Source organism: Brienomyrus brachyistius, chromosome 24 (genome assembly GCF_023856365.1).
Source record: "Brienomyrus brachyistius isolate T26 chromosome 24, BBRACH_0.4, whole genome shotgun sequence".
Taxonomy (NCBI): Eukaryota; Metazoa; Chordata; class Actinopteri; order Osteoglossiformes; family Mormyridae; genus Brienomyrus; species Brienomyrus brachyistius.
The window spans coordinates 678,326-695,644 of NC_064556.1; the positions used below are offsets into that span (position 1 = coordinate 678,326).

The 17,319-nt window shown below is 49.2% G+C and overlaps 1 protein-coding gene across 4 annotated transcripts in view; it reads left to right on the top strand.

Annotated features, from left to right (window-relative positions):
• The first annotated feature begins 1,551 nt into the window (after positions 1–1,551).
• The window catches only part of LOC125719896 (echinoderm microtubule-associated protein-like 3), a 29,820-nt gene continuing 14,052 nt past the window's right edge, over positions 1,552–17,319 (top strand). Inside the window, exons 1-7 of one of the 4 annotated variants that reach the window (XM_048994737.1) lie at positions 1,552–1,672; positions 1,947–2,168; positions 11,396–11,572; positions 11,994–12,102; positions 12,942–13,496; positions 15,123–15,245; positions 15,495–15,523. In XM_048994737.1, the coding sequence (XP_048850694.1) occupies positions 2,144–2,168; positions 11,396–11,572; positions 11,994–12,102; positions 12,942–13,496; positions 15,123–15,245; positions 15,495–15,523 (1,018 nt within the window). In that variant the 5' untranslated portion in view covers positions 1,552–1,672; positions 1,947–2,143. Of the gene's footprint in view, positions 2,169–11,395; positions 11,573–11,993; positions 12,103–12,132; positions 12,197–12,227; positions 13,497–15,122; positions 15,246–15,494; positions 15,524–17,319 lie in introns of those variants that run through there. The other 3 variants (XM_048994738.1, XM_048994740.1, XM_048994739.1) reach the window with 3 other exon arrangements.

Genomic DNA, 17,319 nt, shown 5'->3' on the forward strand with positions numbered 1-17,319 from the left:
CAACAGCCCAGATATTTCAGGCTTTGTGTTTTTGAACAGGACAGTCATTCAGTTATTCCTCTCTGCTAAAATCCGAGCTGTGGAATGAGAACTCTGGCACTTTCTCCCTACTCTGGCAGTAAGGACGTGTGTACACAGTCCCAGGGTGAGCATCCTCACTGGCCATACACACCCTCACAGGGCACGCACGACTCCTTACTGACCAATCAAAAAGCAAAGCCTCAGCTGGTCTAATGGGAAGAAGCGAATGAAGCAAGAGTGTGTGACATCAAAGGGAAGCACCAGCCAATCAGTGCCCACTGTGGACTGATGTTCTGAGCAGATTTACAAGCCATCAATGCAACTGGACAGGTCATCTGAAAACCTGCAGATCCAGAAAGCCCCCCTCCCCTGACAGGAGGTGTTAAAGTGCCTATTCCTACTAAAAAACAGATGGAGAAACAACCCCCAGTTTAAGACCTATAACTGTAACCTATAACTGTACGCGTATTACGAGGCGATCGCTGCGCTGGAGCTGCACCCAAACCATGCAGGAGAGAGACCCGGCGAACCTCGTGAGCATGTTACGAAGCGATCGCTGCGCTGGATGCAGGCGTCCTCAGCCGCTCTGCAGCGGGAGCTCAGACAGGCGCCGTCTCAAGAATTCAACAACTCCAAAACAAAATTCAACAAAATTCCAAAAATGCAAGTCCAATAAAATTTTCGCTTGAGTACTGTGCCTGCATTCAGAAGGTCATGGGTTCAAACCCCCCGTCTGGCAGAGCACTGTTTGATCGAGACTCTGGCTTCTGACCTGAAACTTAGTGTCTCATAGGAATATGTGAAAAATAAAGATTTCCTTTGTACAAATGGCAAATAAAACCTTTTCTGTGTAAACTGCCACTACCTCTAGCCTTGGGTCAGTCAATAGCACATTCATATGCGTGTATTACAATGTACTGGTATTGCTAAACTTCCCCTTTTGTGCTGGTATCGGTGTATCGGTGTATCGTGCCGTCCAGGGTGCAGCCCCTTCTTCCTGCTACCGGCCGCCCGGCTGTCGTGACCCTGCACTGGATGAGTCTTTATGGGAAATGGATGGAAATTAGAGGCTATTAAAACTGCAGGATATTCTCCGTATTGTCATGGGTAGTTCAGGGTTTCATCCTCAAGGAGACGCAATATCATCAAGGTAAATCTCAGTTCCCATAAATCCGGTGAAAAATACAGTAAGAGAGTAAGTGCAATAAAAAAAATAAGGAGGCATTTAAACTTAGGAAGCAGGCTATGTTATGCTTTTATGACAATTATTGGTTTAGTATCTCAAGTGTGTTTTACATTGCAGGGTAAACATGAATACGCAATTTTGAGAGCAACTTAAAGAGATAACTAAATCACTTTGTTAATGCCACGGAGGTGCCGAATAATTTTTTTTTCTCTGGTAAAGCCTTGGTAGCTGAACTTCGGTTCCGCAAACATATCTGAATAACAAGTACAGTTACTGTTGTGGGATGCAGTACACCGATCTACCGCACAGCGGCGCATGACTGTTCAGGAAAATGCCCCCTCCCCAGCAGTGCTTTTCGTTTACACCCAAGCCTGGTTGTTCACATCGCTTATTAGAGGAATATCATGTGCTTTTCTCACCGAACCCGCACATGAGCTGCATGAAACTCCTTACTGGACCCAGGAGGTACTGGTTCGCATCCAGTATTGTTAACTGGTGCACATATATAGTATCGCTAACGACACTTCGAAAGAATACAAAGAGAGACAGATAGATACGCTCGTGTGCAAATATGATTGAAAATAAAGTTGAGAAAAAACATAGTTAGAAGTTGCGTAAAGTTTTGTTTTTACTGGTTTTTACACCGACACTGGTTTTGTAGGAATAAACAGAAAGTGCAGCTGAATGTGTTTTTTTTTTCCACCTCGTTGCACTGCTCATTTCCTGGATTTGCTTTCAGTCTGATTTCTAAAGGCGAATAAATGTGCGCCGATACGCGGTACGATCGCAGCCGAGCCGCCGTCCCGACTGCGGCGGAGGACTGATGCGGTGAGGCGCCTCGCTGCCTCACAGCTCCGGGTGTCCAGAGACGGAGGAAAAGGCCAAAAGATTAACACTTAACAAAAACAAATTGTTGGAAATAAACACTCAGGCGTCATGGATGGCTTGGGAAATAGCCTCGGTAAGTCAGTTTTATCCTTCATATCGAATATAGCCTAATACCATGTAATGTATGAAGCGAAACGATTCGGTATCTTGTTGGTTTTAAACTGAACATCTTGACTTTAATTGCCACTCACTATTACCCCCGTTCCCTGAAAATGCGTGTGGGTGTGTTTTTTGCATTTGCAGCAGTAATTGTGGACAGCCAGCGATGTTCGTCGTTGGTAATATGCTCGGTGATAGAAATTATTCATTAAAATTAATCTGAAACCTCCACAGTATTTAGACGTATTTAGTATTTAGATGTTTCTGCAGAACAAAGTTGTCACTCGCAGATTTTTGGTTGTGTGCGCATTATATTATATTATTAACCTGGGTTAGGTTTCATAAACCGTCACGCGCAGACTAATTAACTAACCCTAACCCTGATAGAAACACTGGAAAATGTATTTGTGAAATAGTACGGATGTTTAGCAATGCGCAACAGCTCACAGCCTGCTGGTTTATCAGTCCCTTCGTAACGCCGTGCGGCTGTAAACGAAAAACAAACAAGGGACCACTTGTGACACTCCGGTGGGTGAAATAAAACCCCTGTATTTTTTAGTAATACTCTGGTTAGAGTGTTTGCGTTTTTGCATCTGGGGGTTATATATTTATTTGTTCATATGTATTCATGGTCTTTAAAACTAAAAAAGTAAAATTCACAGTTACAGTTTTGAAGTGGCCCCTTTATTGGCTGGCTGATTCTGCGTCCTGCTTCCCTGTCTCCTTAACGCTGGATCTCATCCTCCGTTGGATGAGCTCTTGTCTAAACACCCGACCGGTAGCCCACAGCTGTACAAATGTGCATTTTAATTTTGTCATGTCGTGTCGAACAGCGCTTCGCTTTCCCGACCGCTTCCAAAACTATAAAGCCTGCGAAATGACTTTTTAAGGTTAGGCTGTAGCGCTTTGGCGCCTTTTTAACGGAGGTATTGTCGGTAACGGTAGCCTCTGGCTGGACCACCCTCCTCGTCTCGTTTTATTGCTCTGTAAATGTGTGCTCCTGAAAAACACTGTAAACTGCAGCATATGCTGCGTGATGCCTGGCGCGCTGTGAGAGTGTCGAGGCTCCCCCGCTTGGAGACCGGGCGTCGAAGCCTTTCCGATGTAGCCTGTAGCCTCAGAACGCCGCCACCTGTTGAACGGTGCGGAACGGGCCGTAGGAAGTTCGTGCTTTGTTGGAAATGTTCGCCCGTGGCTCATCAGAACTGAGATGCCTCTGGCTCTGACACCCCCTCCCTCGCCTTGTCCTGATCCCGACCCTATTTAATCACCCTTTTTTTTTTACAAAAAAAATTGTCAGCAAGTGGTCGTTTCCAACTATTACGATTTCGTCATGGCCTGCCAGATGTGGTTGTCCACTCCGGCTGTGTCCCGACCTTTGCGAGGCCCCCCCGTGTGGTTTTCGCATTCCCCCCCATGCCCCGGTCCCATACAGTGAGCCGTAGAATCACACGCTCTGTGCCCCGGGGCAGGATGTGGTGCGTCGGCCCGTAGGTGGCAAGTCACACCTCTCTGAGCTGCACAGGAAGTGGGGGGGCGGACGGCAGGCTGAGACGGTGGTCTTTACGAATGCCGCCCCCGCTAGTGCGGGTCCTGAACTGCGGCTCGCTTTGGGACATCACACATGAAGTGCGGAGGAATAGGGGTGTTTGAAGTTCTACAGGGTCTAGAAGGTCACACACCTGAGTAGGTGGCCCAGTTTGGCTGCTTGAATAGTCCAGATCAGGTTGTTGGGGTTTCAAAGTGCGGTTCACAGGGGATGAGGTAGAGGCGCTAGAAATGTGTAAGGCAGCATCCACAAAGCCCACAGATGGTAGGAGGCCATCTCCGTTTGACAGGCATCACTGGGGACAAGTGTGAAGTTAATGTGCCTGTGATTTCGCAGGGGTGTCTGTAGGGGGGTGAAGTCCACGTCTGACCTCTGCCACTGGGACGAGCTGGAACCAGCATCGCTGAGTGCTTGTGCGTCTGTAGGACAGCACGGTTATGACAGTCGTGTGCCGTGAGTCACAGCCCAGGACTCTCACATCCACCTCTGACCATCCTGAGCCACAGTACATTTCCTCATGATTCTGCTTCTGCTTCCTTCTTGGTGACAGAGATTGCTTCACCCCCCCCCCCCCCCCCCCACTGGTCACTATAGACAGATCGCTGATATCCGCTTTGCCTGTGATTTTAATTCCTCTGGATCTGTCTCCCAAACTCACCCTTCAGCTCTCCCTCCCTGAAGTTGGCTCCTGTCTTCGCTAACTTCCCCTATCTGCAGTGCCCCACTGGGCTGAGGAACGTGGCCTAATTTCTGCTGACATGTGATCCGCCGATGCAATAGACCTGCTATTCATTAAATCCAGTCACAGTTGAGGTGTCGCCTATTAAGATTGAGAAATGCTCTTGGCGAGAGGGAGTGACGCGCTGCCTGTTCTGAGAAGAGAAGCTTTCTGTGTCATAGCTGTATTTATAATTTTGCTTGCTGCTTTTTCCCACAAGGCCTCAGGTGACTTTATATTTAAACCTGGCCTCATCTCCGAACGACAGCGGCGGGACGCCGTGATACTGGACGTCTGTGTCTGGTCACGTCGTGCTTCAGCCAGGATCTTTGTAATCAGGATCTGATCATCTGTGTTCAGTGGCAGAATTGTTTTCCTACTCCTGTTTGCAAAACTCGCAGACCAAAGCGGCCCAATTTTACACCGTGACCAAATCAATAACGGCGCGTATGAGGTGGTTTGGGTTACGGTTAGGGTTACAGTTTGTGTTCGCGTTTGGTACTTCTGTTATAACGCTACAAGACGAGCAGACGTTTAAAAATAATAAATTGTAAATAGGGCTTAGAATCAGTTTTTTTTTAATTAGCTGATTAATTACACTATTTTCTGTGATTAATCGCAATTAATCGCAACTAATATTACAACTCTTATTCAGAAATAGTTATATGTTGAATCCCCAATTTTTAGTAGAAATAACACAGAGTGGAGTACATTGTCACAAGCCCATTCCCATAACACATTAACTTTCTTTTCAAGACAGACTCAAGTTATGCAACTTCATTGTCTAAACTGGTGGCACAGTGTGTGGAGTTTGCATGGTCTCTCTGCATCATTGTGGGGCTTCCTCCGGGTGCATCATTTTGGCCATCATTACTGGGGAGTAGTGAGCCACCATAACCATACGGTGGGGCATGCACACTGCACAAATACACCCGATTATGGTATGCAGAAGAGCACTGAAAGCACATTGGCTACAGTCAGTCTATGAAAAGCAAATGTAAGTGAATAAAAAAAAAGTTGCTGTGTGTTTTATATGATAATTTGATCAATATTTTTAGATTCCAAATCTAAGACTTTGACCTGTGCAGCGCATGGATGTAGAAAAGGTTTGATTCTTTTAGATCTGAAAACCAGTTCGACCAATTTACTGGAATGAACTGGCCATCACCAGTATTGGACTTGGGTGCTAACATATCAGTTACGCTACAACAGATTCACGTTGTGATACTATCAACAATATACTGTGTGGGGCAGCGTGACCAAAGAAGCCTTTAAACTTAACGCCATTTTAAAGGGCTTCAAAATGAATGTATCACATTAACGCGATACATTTCCCAGCCCTAACTGCAACATCAAACAGTCCAACCAGGGTGTCCTCTGGTTAGATTTTGGATGGATAGATGTAGCACGAACGCTGGTGACCCAGCTCAGGTAAAATGGCGGTGAAATGGATGGAGGTGTGGGTCAGTCAGAAGGAATGGCGGGCAGGTCTAAGCGGAACGTCAGACTGTGTCTCCATCCATCTGCACTCAGAAGGAGCCAGTCTGCAGTCGCCATGGAAACAGAAGCGGTCTGAGTAGCATGTGGCTGCTGGTTCCAGAAGCAGATAGACAGCAAAGGGCTACTTCAGGCACATGGCTGGGGGGGGGAATTAAATGGCTGTCACGTCTAAGCTGGCAACTCGAAAGCCGGACGGCAGCTAAGGACTCGGCACATTTACTCACTGAACTGAGCAAAAATATCATCGCTTGTGGCAATTAAAAACCCCACGAGGAAGTCATTAAGTGAGATACGAGCCCTTAGCGAAGATTTCAGCCTGTAAATTCTTTAGCCACCAGGTGTCCCTGGCTGTTCCTCTGTTTTTCACATTCTTGTTTTGATGAATGACTCCCAAGCGTCTCCGTGGGACGGAACTTGCAGTGCACTTGTCTGTGTTTCTAACTCTTATTATTCCACAGTAGTCAGTTGTACACATACATACATATATTAATATATGGACACCAGGAAAAACAACATGGCAATTCATTTGGTCACAGAAAGAGTCGCTTCGGGACTCTTTGTGGCCAACAGGGGGCCCCCAAACCCCAGGGACCCGCACCAATCGCCAGCACTGCCCACATGGAGCTGATTTTCTGGATTGTTTGTCATGCAGTAAAACATTAAGCAGCTAGGAGGTGTTACCTGAGAAACAGCCTCCGGACCCATTTGGGCCCCCAGTGAGTAAGTCATAGGTGACAGTGGCAAGGAAAAACTCCCAAGAAGGAAGAAACCTTGGGAGGGACCATCCTCCAGGGGCCGGCAGGGAGACCATCTTCGTTTGTCCCTGTACCTTTGTGTGTCTTTTCAGTAAAGGTCTGCTGCTTGTATGGCTGCATTTCTTAGTCACTCTGAGTTATTTTTAATTAAATATGTCTTCTGGCTCAAATGCCGGATTGGGTCGGTCAGCCAACCAGGCTGGACCCAGCTGTGGAGATGAGGGTCATGTAATGCTGTCTCATGCATTATAGTCACTGACAGATGTTCTGTCCAGATGGGCTCCACGTGGTTGGTGGGTCTTGAGCCTGCGGTGGTCTCAGGCCCCGGGCTGCCCCCGGGGCGTGTCCCTCGGCCCTTCTCACCGCATGGTTATGGGTTCTCTGCTGGTCTCTCCTTTCTGCTGGTCTCTCCTTTCTTCTTTGGCCTGCCTCATGCTCACCGCACGCTTATGGGTTCTCTGCTGGTCTCTCCTTTCCTCTTTGGCCTGCCTCATGCTCACCGCACGCTTATGGGTTCTCTGCTGGTCTCTCCTTTCCTCTTTGGCCTGCCTCATGCTCACCGCACGCTTATGGGTTCTCTGCTGGTCTCTCCTTTCCTCTTTGGCCTGCCTCATGCTCACCGCACGCTTATGGGTTCTCTGCTGGTCTCTCCTTTCCTCTTTGGCCTGCCTCATGCTCACCGCATGCTTATGGGTTCTTTGCTGGTCTCTCCTTTCCTCTTTGGCCTGCCTCATGCTCACCGCACGCTTATGGGTTCTCTGCTGGTCTCTCCTTTCCTCTTTGGCCTGCCTCATGCTCACCGCACGCTTATGGGTTCTCTGCTGGTCTCTCCTTTCCTCTTTGGCCTGCCTCATGCTCACCGCACGCTTATGGGTTCTCTGCTGGTCTCTCCTTTCTTCTTTGGCCTGCCTCATGCTCACCGCACGCTTATGGGTTCTCTGCTGGTCTCTCCTTTCCTCTTTGGCCTGCCTCATGCTCACCGCACGCTTATGGGTTCTCTGCTGGTCTCTCCTTTCCTCTTTGGCCTGCCTCATGCTCACCGCACGCTTATGGGTTCTCTGCTGGTCTCTCCTTTCCTCTTTGGCCTGCCTCATGCTCACCGCACGCTTATGGGTTCTCTGCTGGTCTCTCTTTTCCTCTTTGGCCTGCCTCATGCTCCAAAAATTAAGCCCCCCTCCATCTCCTAAGCCATTCGGTTTGCCTACTAACTGTGTCCCCTAAAGGCTGCCACTCCTGCTCCGATAGCCCTTACGCCGGTTCCTGAACATGCACTGGAAGCTCAGCCTAGTCAGCTCCTCCGCTTACACCGTCTGCTTCGCTTGGTATGTCGCTGTGTACAAAGGTGTCTGCTAAACATGTAAATGTCCCTTTGGGCTTCTTTCATTTCCCATGATGGACTCGGGTGCTAATGCAGGCTGGGAGGAGGAACGTTCCGGAAAGAGCCTTGAGGAATCCTTCCTAACCGTGCAAAAACTGCACCGTCCACATTCCTGCGACTGGGAACAAACAACTGCAGAGTGAAAATGAAGAGAACAAAGTCGGTTTTCATTCTCGTCTGAAGGCTGGGCCCGGCCGGGCCGGGCCGGGAGTTCACCCGCTCTGCCTGGTCTCCTCGGGCCTTTGCCGTCACCATTTACACCATGCCCCCTTTCATGCCATGTTGACCGTGGATGACTGCAATCCGACCTCCCTTAGGACCCAGAGGAGCTTGCCTCATATAAACAGCACCCAGTGAAGTACAGAGATTTAAATAGTGCACCATGATTGATGTTTTTGCATATGGTGGCATCTTAGAGAAACGCTGCTTATTGACTAGATTACCTCGAATACCTCGGTTAGACACTGGGAAGTTTAGACATTTTCCAGCACAAGTAAGGAAAGGGTTTGTAGCTGTACAAGGTGGTGGGCAGCGAATGTGTCAGGCCCGTCGCATTTCCCAATGCGAAAGACTGTAAGCAGCGAATGTGTCAGGCCCATCGCATTTCCCAGTGCCCTATGCTGCAGCCGTGTTGGTTTAAAACAGAGGCGTTGACAGTGGAATCTCATCGGGTCGTGTCTGTGCCTGTCCTGTGCGTGCGTCTGTGTGTGTGCGTGTCTGTGTGTGTGTGCGTGTCTGTGTGTGTCTGTGTGTGTGTGTGTGTGTGTGCGTGTTTGTGTGTATGTCTGTGTGTGTGTGTGACTGTGTACGTACATCCGCGCACTTCTGCTGTGTAATTTGCAGCTGTAAACGAAAATTTCCACAGGAATTTCATGGCGATGCCTTTGTTGGCGGGATGTAAAATAGGAAATGAAACGGAAAGTCGTGCAGCTTACGACACCATGCTAAGATGATTTAGCCTCACAAGCACACAGTCAGCCCGTAAATGTCTCTCTCTCGTGATTTATCTGCCGCTCTCGGTAGACGGCAGGAGTCACACCGGGCCGTCCTCATCCTTAAGCTTCGCTGAGCTTTAAATGTCACTGAGCTTTAAATGTTTGCATGGCTCTGCTTTTCCTTGAGCTGTTCAGGAATATTTGAACGGACGCCCTGAAAACGGGCGAGTGTGACTGCCCTGTGCCGAGCCTGGATCCCACAAAAACAGTGTAGGCTTTCGCTGGCTCGGAAACGCAGCCTCACACGTCTTTTTGTTTTGCTGGGGGATGTCAGCTTGTAAATGTACGGAGGGCACTTGGCTTCTTCGCTTAGCAGTGTGATGGTCAGTCGTAAAGCTGAATGCCAGGCTGTGCAAAGGCTTTGGATCGCGACGCGCGCCTCACTTTTTTGACTTGTTCGGTGCGAGCCTGGCTCCCGCCCTTAAGAAATGTCGTTTTTGGTTTCCATTACTGTCACCCCTCCCCATCCCTCGGAGGTTATTATTGGTTACAGACCTGACAGGAAGCTGGTACGACTGGTCCCAAGGTGGGAGCCATAGGCCGCAAAGGTGGGCGTGGCCCGTGTGCCTGAGCGGGCGTGTGTGGCCATTTACAGCTATGTGTCGCTGGCAGTGCCTCCCATTCCCCTGCCTGCTCACCCCCCTCCTCAAACTACCTCAGGTAACCAGGCGAGCACAGAAAAACTGTGCAAGAAGGGGCCTGAGAGGGGCATGCGTGTCTGTGTGTATCTGTGTGTGTGTGTGTGTGTGTGTGTGTGTGTCTTTGTGCCCGTCTGTCTGTATATGTGTGTGCGTGTGTGTGTGTGTGTGTGTGTGTGTGTGTGTGTGTGTCTTTGTGCCCAGCAGCCTGCTTTAAACCTTCCTCCTGAGCACTATTCCATCACATGCTTTTACTGTCCGACTCTGTTCTCCTCCAGTGCCCCTAAAAGTATAATAACATAAATTCTCCACACATGAGGCCCTGAGGTGTTGTGGAGCGGGGGGGGGGGGGCTCTACATCTCCCTTGTGCTGCTCCCCCAGCTGTAATCAGACCACCTTTTAGCATCTGCTGTTTTCTTGTTGCTTTGACGCTGACCTGCTGTTCCTTGATGGCCCAGTATGTCCGGTCAGTCTCACATACGCTGCATTTTGAGGTCCTACCCGCTAACTTGTTAGCTGTCTTCGTCACTGCCTGCTATCTATTTTATGTAACCCACAGGCTTTGCTTGTGGTCCCCTTGCCGTCCATGGACCCAGCTAGCTTCCCATTTCCTTCCCAAGTCTCAAAAGCCACAGTTAGAGGACGCGGCTGTTGTGTGTGGTGAGCGTGTTCCCAGCCAGTGTCGGCCCAGCATCTCATCCAGGCTGACAGTGCAGCCTTTTACTAGAAAGGTGGCTATGGAAGATTTGTGGATCATGTGAAATTATGTATGAACTCAACAAATGAATGAAATCACCAGAGGCGAAAGCTTTTAACGAGCTATAAATCTTGGGAATCTCCTACTGATGCCGCATGTTTAAGTTATGTCATGACAGGGCGTTCCTTACTGGTGCGGCGATTTGCATGGCCACACCCACGGTGGTGGGGGGGGGGGGGGCATTGCCAGCACCCAACCTTACAGATGAGCTTTACAGTGCTGGGCTGGGCTTCCTCTAGGTGTTTTGCAGTCAGGACAAACGTGCCTAGCTGGGTGTTTCTCGCAGTGTAAATCACTCGGCGAGCCTGTCTCCCTGCGCTAATCCATCTTTGTTCCCCCCCTTCCCAAAATGCCGTTTTCTGGCGTGACTTCCTCTTTTCAGAGTTGTAGAATCGGAAGTGACCTCCTCTTACACTCTTCCTATAACATCTCCTACACTGTCTAGTGATTGCCGACCAGGACATAGTATATTTTTTGGTTTTGGTTTTTGTGTAATCATCTCAGAACTGTAGAACATGTCTCCTGTTATTTGGATTCCTGTATTTCTGTCTTTATGGACCTCAGCTGAACTAACGGAAACCTCATTGGAAACTTACCACTGTAACATAACAAGTTTCTCGGATAATGATCCTGTGGGCCCCTGGGTGACGATCATGCGGGCCCCTGGTGATGATCCTGTGGGCCCCTGGATGATGGCCATGGGGACCCTTGGTGATGATCCTGTGGGCCCCTGGGTGATGATCCTGTGGGCCCCTGGGTGACGATCATGCAGTCCCCTGGTGATGATCCTGTGGGCCCCTGGATGATGGCCATGGGGACCCTTGGTGACGATCCTGTGGGCCCCCGGGTGATGACCCCATGGCCCCTGCTCCTCCATGCGGTATAATAACTTCCCTGCTCTCCCCTGCAGACGACGTGTCGGCCGACAGCAGTGTGGAGTCCTCTGACCGCGTGTCCCTCATGGAGGTGCGTCTGCAAGCGCAGGAGGACGAGATCACGCTGCTGAAGTCGTCGCTGGCGGATGCCCTGCGCAGGCTTCACGTGCACGAGCAGCAGATCCCACTTCTGCGGCAGCACATCATCGCAGGTGCGGCGCCCCCTGCTGGGCACCAGCTGCCGGTGCTGCGGGTCCACTGAACAAACGTCCTGTGTCAAGCTCCGCTTAGGACCGGCAGAAACCCTTTGGCGTTTCTTTCCAGTAATTCTGTGTGAATGATAGATTCCTTCTTTCATATTTATATAAGCAACTTTTTTTACTTGTTTACTTGGTTATTTGTGCAGCAATGAAATTGGCTATTTAAAAAAGGATGGAAAATGGAAAGCATTTTAATGAAGAAAAGGTGAAATAACACGTAGACAGAAAGCGGACTGGCAGTGAGGGTGATGGAGCCTCTGTTTTCAGTTATTTGCCATATGGATCACATGTGTGTGTGTGTGCGTGCGTGTGTGTGCGTGTGTGTGTGGGTGTGCGTGTGTGTGTGTGTGTGTGTTCACCTTCCCCTTCCCAGTAAACCCATCTGCTGCACGGACCCTAAACCACTCCTTCTGCTTGGACGGCTTCTCCAGGACGCGGAAACTATCCACCAACTCGGACATCCCCCAGCACTCCTGCAGCAGGTAGGGGGTGGGGGGGCGGCTGGTGACGGGGGGCAGTGCAGCGGGGAGCCGTGAGGTGGGGGCTCCACCTTCACACGTTGGCACCTATGCGCAGGTGGTTTGTTCATCCTTTTCAGAAAATGCAGACAATGTGAAAACACTAGACTCTTCGCAAATGGTTGGTTGCCCATTTTCACAGAGCCGGTTTATTAATAATTTTCTGACATCAGCAGCCGCTTCATACTCCACTGTGACCTTTCAGAAACACACCTTTGGGGAGGGTAGCAGAGATTCAGCCTAAACTGGATTCTTGGCCCAGTTGATACTGGCCCGTTAAATTCAGATTTCCCGAACACTGACTCTCTGTACCTGCAGAAGGTCACTGGTAGAAATCCTATAGCCAGCAGAGTGATTATATCCCTTTGGACCCTTGAGCGAGACCCTTAACCCTGAAAACTGACCCCGGGACCCTGGAAAGGTTGGCGTCCCTTTGCTCTGAGCCCAGGCTTCACTCTCACCTCTGTATTTATCTCCTGAGAGAGCAAGACAAGGCATGTGTACCTGTACAAATGAAAAATCATATTGCATTCTATCTGTCTGTCTGTCTGTCTGTCTGTCTGTCTGTAAATATTATTAGGAGAAAATGATGGCATATGTGAAAACTAAAGAATTAATGTACATCTGTGCTCATAAAAACGGCAGCGTATCATTAAACATGTATGAGAGTTTAGAAGAGAGAGCTGTGTGACTTTGTGGCACCTACATCTTTCTATCCTTGTTATAACTTTTTGTTTTCTTTCTTGCTCTTTCAATAACTGCCCTCTTGGGGGCGCTCTTGATGTCATGGTGCCTGCTTCTAGCCAAGTGTCACATGCCGGTAAGGACGAGGACGGCGAGGTCCCCAAGGTGCACCTCAACGCCTCTGGGTACGGACTGGGGTTGGTCACCCACGACAGGGCCACCCAAACGGACTGCACTCTGCCGACCAGTAAGGCGTCCCTGGCCCAGACCAGGGCGCTGCAGAGCCTGTCGCTGGAGGATGCTCTGCTGGCAGACGCTATGCTGGGGGAGGAGGCCCCAAAGGAGGTCCAGGGAGCATGTGAGGGAGCCCGCGATTGGAGAGCCGTGGTGGAGGAGCCCATAAGACCAAGCTGCGTTGGTGCCTTCGTTCAGGACCCTGCCAGCCAGCAGGAGGCGATCACATCCAAGGACGACAGCCCGGAAGGCCAGGGCAAGGCCAGGATGGACGCTGTTCAGCCACCTGCCTTGGTTGCCGCTGTAGGCTCCTGTCCACCCGGCTCGGCCAAGAATGCAGCTTCCAGGAGCCAGCCCCTGTCCCCCGTCCAGGAGGGGGACAAACATCCACCCTGCGTCCCGCCTGTGTCCACGCCCTGCTCATCTGGCCCAGCCCACATGTATGGGCTGCCCCGCCCTCTGCACGTGGCCACACCCTCTGCCGGTGGCCCCGCCCTCTGCCGGTGGCCCCGCCCTCTGCCTATGGCCCCGCCCTCTGCCTATGGCCCCGCCCTCTGCCTATGGCCCCGCCCTCTGCCTGTGGCCCTGCCTGCATGATGTGGGAAGCCCCCCTAACCCTTACCGACCTGACGCTGCCTCTGCGGCCCCTAGACTCGCACCCGGCTCTGGTTCTGGAGGAGAAGCTCTCCCACAGCATGCGGCATTAACACTGAAATCTTTAACATGCGCTAATCCTTGTTTTTTTTTTTATTTAACCGGAATCACTGAATGGGATGCGGAAAATGAACGCATGCACCGATTAAGGCATGGAAATAAGCACATTTGTAACCCTAATCATACATCACGAGATTAATGTAACTGGATTCTAGTGTAGCTTTCATTAGACACGCGTCAGTTCCTGTCAGCTCCTTCTCAACATCAGCAGGTGTTTCAGGACTGCCGAATGCCGCTCTGTCAGCTGGTGTCCTGATGCTTAGCCATTGAAGGGTTGTTTAGGGTTTGTTAGGGCTGTACTCAAACTGCTGCATTCTGTGAAGTGCAGTGATGTTCTCTGACCAAAACTGCTACTGTGTGCTTATTTTCATGAACGTATCAGATTTGTCTCCAACTCACAGCTGTTTCTTGCTGGGTTTGTGTCAAACCTCCGTCTTTGAATCGGCACTAATTTGCCTTGGGATTTCTCTGCTATGTCTGTCCAGTGACCAAAACCAAATCCTTGTATTTTTGTTTTTTCCTCGGAATCCTTTTGATCCCCGACTTGGCTCGGCTGATGTCATGCTGCATGTTTCCCTGCATGGCTGAGCCCGTTCGCTCTGCACTGAATGCGCTTGTTCGCCAGGGTGTGTTCTTGTCTTTCTTTGGAGTCCGTCTGCGTGGGTCTCTCCGCCGCGGTGCATGGGGGGGGGGTGTTTGTGGGAGCCTCTGTGAGCCGCATATTAGGAGGATGCACTGAAAATTAACTCTTTGAAGCCACTTGATGGAAAATTCTGGTAATATTTTCCAGCGAAAGCCTATTATGCCCGGGCGTCTTGCCAAAATCAAAGCCTGTTTTCTTTGACTCAGCCAAAGTCAATAGTGATGGCAGTGATGTCTGCCTCACACTGTGAGCAGACCTTCAGGACAATAGGCTGTGTAATATACCGGTTATTTATTAAGTACCCAGGTCAGTCTCTAAAAATCCTGCATTCCTCATAGTTCGATACTTGCAGAGCGTAATACATCTCAGTTCCTGTCCATAATGTCCCATTTTATCTTGTTTAATGTAGATAGACAGATTCTTTATTGCTAACTTTCAGGTTTATAGTAGCTGAATACACACTTCTAAACGGTAAAAAAAAAAAAAAAACATTATACACAGTAACAATAAATAATAGACAACAGTAAACAGTAACAGTGCAAAGAACGTCAGGGAAAGTATTGCACGGAACTCCGTAGTATCTTATCTGTGGAGCTGGTATCAGAGTGGCTTTCGGAACAGGGAACAGCATCGTTCAGAGGCCGTGCGTCTCCGGACCCTTCTGGAAGGTTCGGCCACGGGTGTCTGATGGCCTGTCTCTCTCTTCCAGGGTTCGCAGGAACAGCTCATCCGACAAGCTGCTCAGGGAGGCCCAGGACCGACCCAAGCAGAAGCTGGGCAAGAAGGCTGCGTCCTCCACCAACCTGCTGACCCGCTCCCCGAGTCTGGAGAAGTGAGTGTGGCTGGCTGGGGGAGCTGCCTGGGCTCGGGCCGGGGGAGCCGCCTGGGCTCGGGCCGGGGGAGCTGCCTGGGCTCGGGCCGGGGGACCTGCCTGGGCTCGGGCCGCTTTGCTGTCAGGTGTTGAGGTGTATTTTGGGATTGTGAGGTGTTGTTCTGACAGGTCAGCTTGTCCCTCTGGTTGATGTTACCAATTCAGGACCTGCAGTGACATTAAGCACCTGTTCTCTGTTTGTCTTCACAGCCGAGCGAAAGATCTCATTTCCAACTCAGGTATGGATGCAGTGGATTTTGTGTGTGTGTGTTTGTTACCTTTGTATGTTTACTTAATTAGGTCAGAGTTTCTATGTCAGGTGATTCCTGCATTTAGTTTAACAGAGGTCTTCATTCATCGTGATTATGTGAACAGCTGAGGGAAGGTTTGCTTAGCAAACAAATGTTCTGATATATGAAACATTGTGTGTTCCCTTTGTTCTTCCAAAGGCTTCACTAACTTTTTCTTTAGGTAGTGAGCTGTGCAAATATTACACAATTGAGTAAAATTTCTTGTGAATTGTGAATGACTTTTAGATCCAGAAATCCCACGTTCTTTTGTCCTGCATGTTAATTTGGCTTCATTGAAACTTGGACACCAGGAAGGCAGGTTTAAAACTGATTTGCTTTCAGTGTTAAAGTCCACTTTTACTGGGGAGGCAGAACTAGTGTGACGTTTTAAATGCAGGCTGATTATTCCGTCGTGAAGCCTGGCACCGAGCGCCGGCGCTGTCACAATGATGGATGACGGCCTTTTCTCTGGGGTCTTGCTCTAACCCCAAAGGTAACAGTTTTGGGTTCTGACTAAATTACTTGAAAAAACATGGAACTCTTCGGTCCTCAGGTTTATGGGGTGAGAGAGAAGGCATTTTGGAATATCTGTTTTCTCAGCTCTGATCTTATCCTATGTTTGTCTTATCAGAACTGTCATCTCCCTGTATTTCCTGAATCAGGTCCTGCAAACTTCCAGTCTCTGTATGCATGGACCATGCAGCCCTTCTGTTGTTGTATATAACAGAATACAGTGGTATATAACAATTAGAACTGGGAGCCATTCTTGTTTTCTAATGCAAGAATGTCCATTTTGGAATAAGACGACCAGAGCTGTATTATTTTTTTGAGGTCTCGGAAGTCTGTTGTATAGTTTCTGAGTTTATTTTCTTCATCTAGATGTTCTTCATATGCGTCATACTGCTGCACAACTTTACTGCGTTCATGGGGGTACCAAGACGTGCTACACCCCCTGAGAAAATGTTAGCTTGAGCCCCCTCCCAATCTTACATACCCAAGGGCCGTTGTATATTGCTGGGGTCCCTGAATCTACAAATAAGCATATCCGCCCCCCCCACCCCCGCTGGCCCTGAATGTCTGTCGTATGCAGGGTGATTATGCCAAGATGTTTGCTGTATGTTGTGCATAAAGATTAGGAAGAACGATAACCTCAAAACAGAGCCCTTAAGTAGCTCTTATGATTAAATGTCATCTTCGTGTGTTTATGTGGTTCTGCGTTCATGTTTGTGCCGCAGAAATTCGTGCCGGTGCAGTAAAGGCTCTCAAATCTGGCAACATCGTGTAGCATAGTTTAATTCTCTGGGTAGCTCGACGTTACACTTGAGAAATACTGAATCGTAGCACATTTCCTAGTTGCTGTAATCCTTTTGTACACACATGCCGATGATTATTGTGCTGTTATTCTAACATGCTGCAGTGTCACTGCCGTCATGCTGTGATTGCGAAGTGAAGAGAGGTGGAGCGGCAGAAAGGCGATTAAAACAAGTCGCACTTTAGGGAGTGCAGTACTGTTCTTATTTCAGTTAGTGCACATTTTTAATGGAATCGTGTGAAGTTTGGCACTGAAATTTTAGAATTGTGGCAGTTAATGAGTTTGCTGGTTACTTAATACCAGGTACACAAACTTCTACTGTAGCTGATTGTCAACTTTTTGGTGTGATTCTGACCATTTCTCTCTCTGTCTGTCTGTCTGTCTGTCTCTGTCTGTCTGTCTCTCTCTCTGTCTGTCTGTCTGTCTCTCTGTC